The sequence below is a fragment of the Salvia splendens genome, chromosome 22 (assembly GCF_004379255.2).
Source record: "Salvia splendens isolate huo1 chromosome 22, SspV2, whole genome shotgun sequence".
Taxonomy (NCBI): Eukaryota; Viridiplantae; Streptophyta; class Magnoliopsida; order Lamiales; family Lamiaceae; genus Salvia; species Salvia splendens.
In genome coordinates this window covers 13,972,912-13,976,347 of record NC_056053.1, presented here as the reverse complement: position 1 = coordinate 13,976,347, position 3,436 = coordinate 13,972,912, and the positions used below count along the sequence as shown (strand labels likewise).

The 3,436-nt window shown below is 47.0% G+C and overlaps 1 protein-coding gene across 1 annotated transcript; it reads right to left on the bottom strand.

Annotated features, from left to right (window-relative positions):
* Positions 1–677: 677 nt before the first annotated feature.
* LOC121786753 (G-type lectin S-receptor-like serine/threonine-protein kinase At4g27290) lies at positions 678–1,341 on the bottom strand. Its single transcript, XM_042185381.1, has 2 exons — positions 1,249–1,341; positions 678–1,115 (listed from the first exon to the last, which is right to left on the bottom strand). Exons 1-2 carry the CDS (start codon positions 1,339–1,341, stop codon positions 678–680), a joined length of 531 nt encoding a protein of 176 aa, XP_042041315.1.
* Between the last annotated feature and the right edge of the window lie 2,095 nt (positions 1,342–3,436).

Below are 3,436 nucleotides of genomic sequence, written 5' to 3'. Positions count from 1 at the left end.
AAAGCAATTCGACAGTAAATAGGGCCGAGCTCCGAACGGCGAAGCTCGATGAAATTCACGACAGAAAACTAAAATGAAAGCGATTTAAATTGTTTCTTTGCCCTCCATGAGGACGGTGTTACTCCGATGACTAACTATCAACCAGTAACCGAGAACTGCCCTACAATTTCCCCATCAAAACCCAAAAGTGTGTAGAAGTGAAGTGAGCTGCAAACTAAATCTGTTACTGAGGTCCCCACCGAGAGGATCCCTCCAGATTTCATGCTTCCTTCCTTATATAGGTGCGGTAGAATCTTCTAGAAACCTTCGCAGAAATCTCCATTCTGCCCTTCAGCTTCACGATCCCTCCGTCTAGTTGTTTCCTCTGAATTTTCTCACTTATTCACCATAATTGCATGGTCCTTGGAATCCCCCTTCTTTGTTCCTTGACCTGGTGAATTCTTCTACACACCTGGCTTAAAACATGTGTTAGACCTTATAATTGTATGAATTCACCCCCTAGACCTATGCATGAAATTAGCCTTATCAATCCCCAAACCACAACACGCAGCCACGACCTCCATTAGTCACATACGGATTAGCATAAGCGTTGCGGCTACAGTTTCTCAAGCACTGGGCTCTGCATTCATGGAGCCTCATGCTACTATTCAACCAAAACTCGAGCATGTCAGGGTACTTCACCGTCTAACCTCAAGAAATCCATGTTCGTCCTCACAATCCAACGCCACAAGTCTCTTGCATCCACCACCCCAATCTTGAACCTCCCAGTCATGCGGAAATCGAGAGATGAATCCCTTGAAACACTCACATATCTTGGCCCTTTCCACTTTGCAGACCGCATTCGGACCACAGTGGCCGTATCCATCACACTGATCTCGAGGGAACGAGTCAACAACATTCCACCTATCTCTCTTTGCATTCATCGTAAACTGTTGGACCGAGCCAGAAACGCCCAATGTCGCTCTGACAACGATGGAGCTTTTATAGGCCCTCGACAATGATATCAGCCTCTCCTCCCGAAAAACCAAGCCAGGCTCGGCCGAAACAGTGTTGACATAGCGAGGAATACCTTTGAAGTGCAGTCCGTTCCAGTTTCCTGTCCGAAAACCATTTGGCTGCGCCTCTCAATATGACAATCTCAGGCACACCCCTGTTTTCAATCATCATAACAAACTCTCTAGGCGAAGGATCATCGGCATTTCTCCACGACGTCAGGTTCCACACCACTCAAGCTTCCACGTCATCCACCATCTTCATGTCCGGCAACAAGGTATCCGTCGGGAAATCAGAACTCTGCCATAAGTAGTCTTCTTCTTCCCACGTCTCATCAACGACAACCATGTTTCCCGAGTTCAGGAGGCGTGCAAGCGAACGAGATGTCGCGACCACTGATGGAGTCGCCGACCAGATAATAAGCCTTCCACCTTTGGTTAAAATTTCTCTACACAATAACTTCGCCATATTTTTTTTCATCACTTAGAAAAATAAGAGGCACGCACGTTACTTTATTATTACTATCATTGGATATTATTAACATATCGAATTACAAATTAGTAAACATTGAATGATTGATGATTTTATTTGAGTTTAATTCGAATGATTTGGATGCGCTCAGCTATATACCTAACATAGTCAACTTCCTTACCCTACCATCATTATAACTTTTCTTGTTTCAATTTGCTTTCGAGTTGTTTAGTGCATCCGCAACGCATCTCGTTGCGGTCCCTATCTCGTCTCAGCGAGATGAGACGGCAGCGAGACAGCGTTGCGGGCTCCGTCTCATCCCGGTCCCATCCCGTAACTCATCTCGGAAAGACGCTCGGCGAGTTGTCTCGCCACGCGCGTTGACGGCGTGGCGAGCTGCGGTTCGTCCGTGACGCCCACTCGCCGGCCCGCGAGTGGGCGTCGTTTATTTCCGTTGAAAATGTATTTTTTATTATTTTTTTTAAATTCAGAAAAAATTCAAAAAATAAAAAAAATCCCAAAATTATACTAGCCGTTTTTTACAAAAAAAATTAAATTTTTTTAAGCCCCCAATCACTTCTATAAATATCAAATCATTCCCACAAATTAATCCACCAAAAAAAAACTCTCTATTCTCACTCAAACACTGTACATTCTTCATCTCAAAACATTATTCTTCTCCCAAATTTAAATCATTTATGGATCCATTTGAGCAAATGCGTCGCATAATAGAAGAATCGCTAGCAGAAGATCGACGTCGGGAGGAGGAGGAAGTCGCAGCGCCTCCAGGGCGATCCCGGACTTACATCCATCGTAACCGGGAGGAAGCCGCCGCAAGGTTGGTACGCGACTACTTTTGTGACAACCCGGTATGGGAGATACCTACTTCCGTCGTCGTTTCCGCATGCAGAAACAGTTATTTATGCACATTTCAAATACGTTGGCAGCCCGGGAAGAGTTCTTCCAAGAAGGGTTCGACGCCGTTGGCCGTCCTAGTCACACGACGCTGCAGAAATGTACTGCAGCAATCCGTCAGCTTGCTATTGGACAAACGGCGGATGTGTTCGACGAATATCTGCACATTGGGGAAAGCACGGGGAGAATGTGTCTGATAAACTTCTGCAAAGGCGTCCAGGCAGCCTTCACCGACGAATTTCTCTGGAGGCCAAGCACGGCAGATTATCAGTTTCTGCTCCGATTTCATGAAGAAGTGCACGGATTCCCCGGGATGCTTGGCAGCATCGATTGCATGCATTGGCAATGGAAGAATTGCCCTGTGGCGTGGAGGGGGTCATACACGAGTGGCCATAAAGGCACCCACCCCACCGTTATACTCGAGGCCGTTTCCGACTACCGGCTATGGATTTGGCATTCGTATTTCGGGGTCCCCGGATCGAACAACGACGTCAACGTGCTCAACCAATCCGACCTCTTCACCAAAGATTTGAATGGTAAAGCGCCGGCCATCAACTTCATCGCTAACAACCGCCAGTATAAAATGGGGTACTATCTTGGCGACGGCATCTACCCGAAGTGGCCAACCTTCGTGAAGACGTTCAACAGGTCGGTGAACGAAAAACTGGCTCTTTTTGCACAGAAGCAAGAGGCTGCTCGCAAGGATGTGGAGAGAGCGTTCGGGGTTCTCCAAGCTCGCTTCAACATTATCAAAGCCCCGGCTCGTACGTGGTTTATGGAGAATATGGTCGACATCATGTATACGTGCATAATCTTGCCAAACATGATTGTCGTCGACGAAGGACCTGAGGCGGGAAATTGGTTCGACCCTGAAACCCCGGGAAGCTCTACCGCAAGTAGTCCGCCTCGTAGTGGAGTGCATCTGTCTATGCAAGATCGGTTGTCTATTCGGGCAAGGACACGTGATTCTACCGCCCACGCCCAACTCCAAAATGATCTAATAGAGCACATTTGGGCAAACTTTAGCAACCAGTAGAGTGCGTGGAAGAAATTAAAT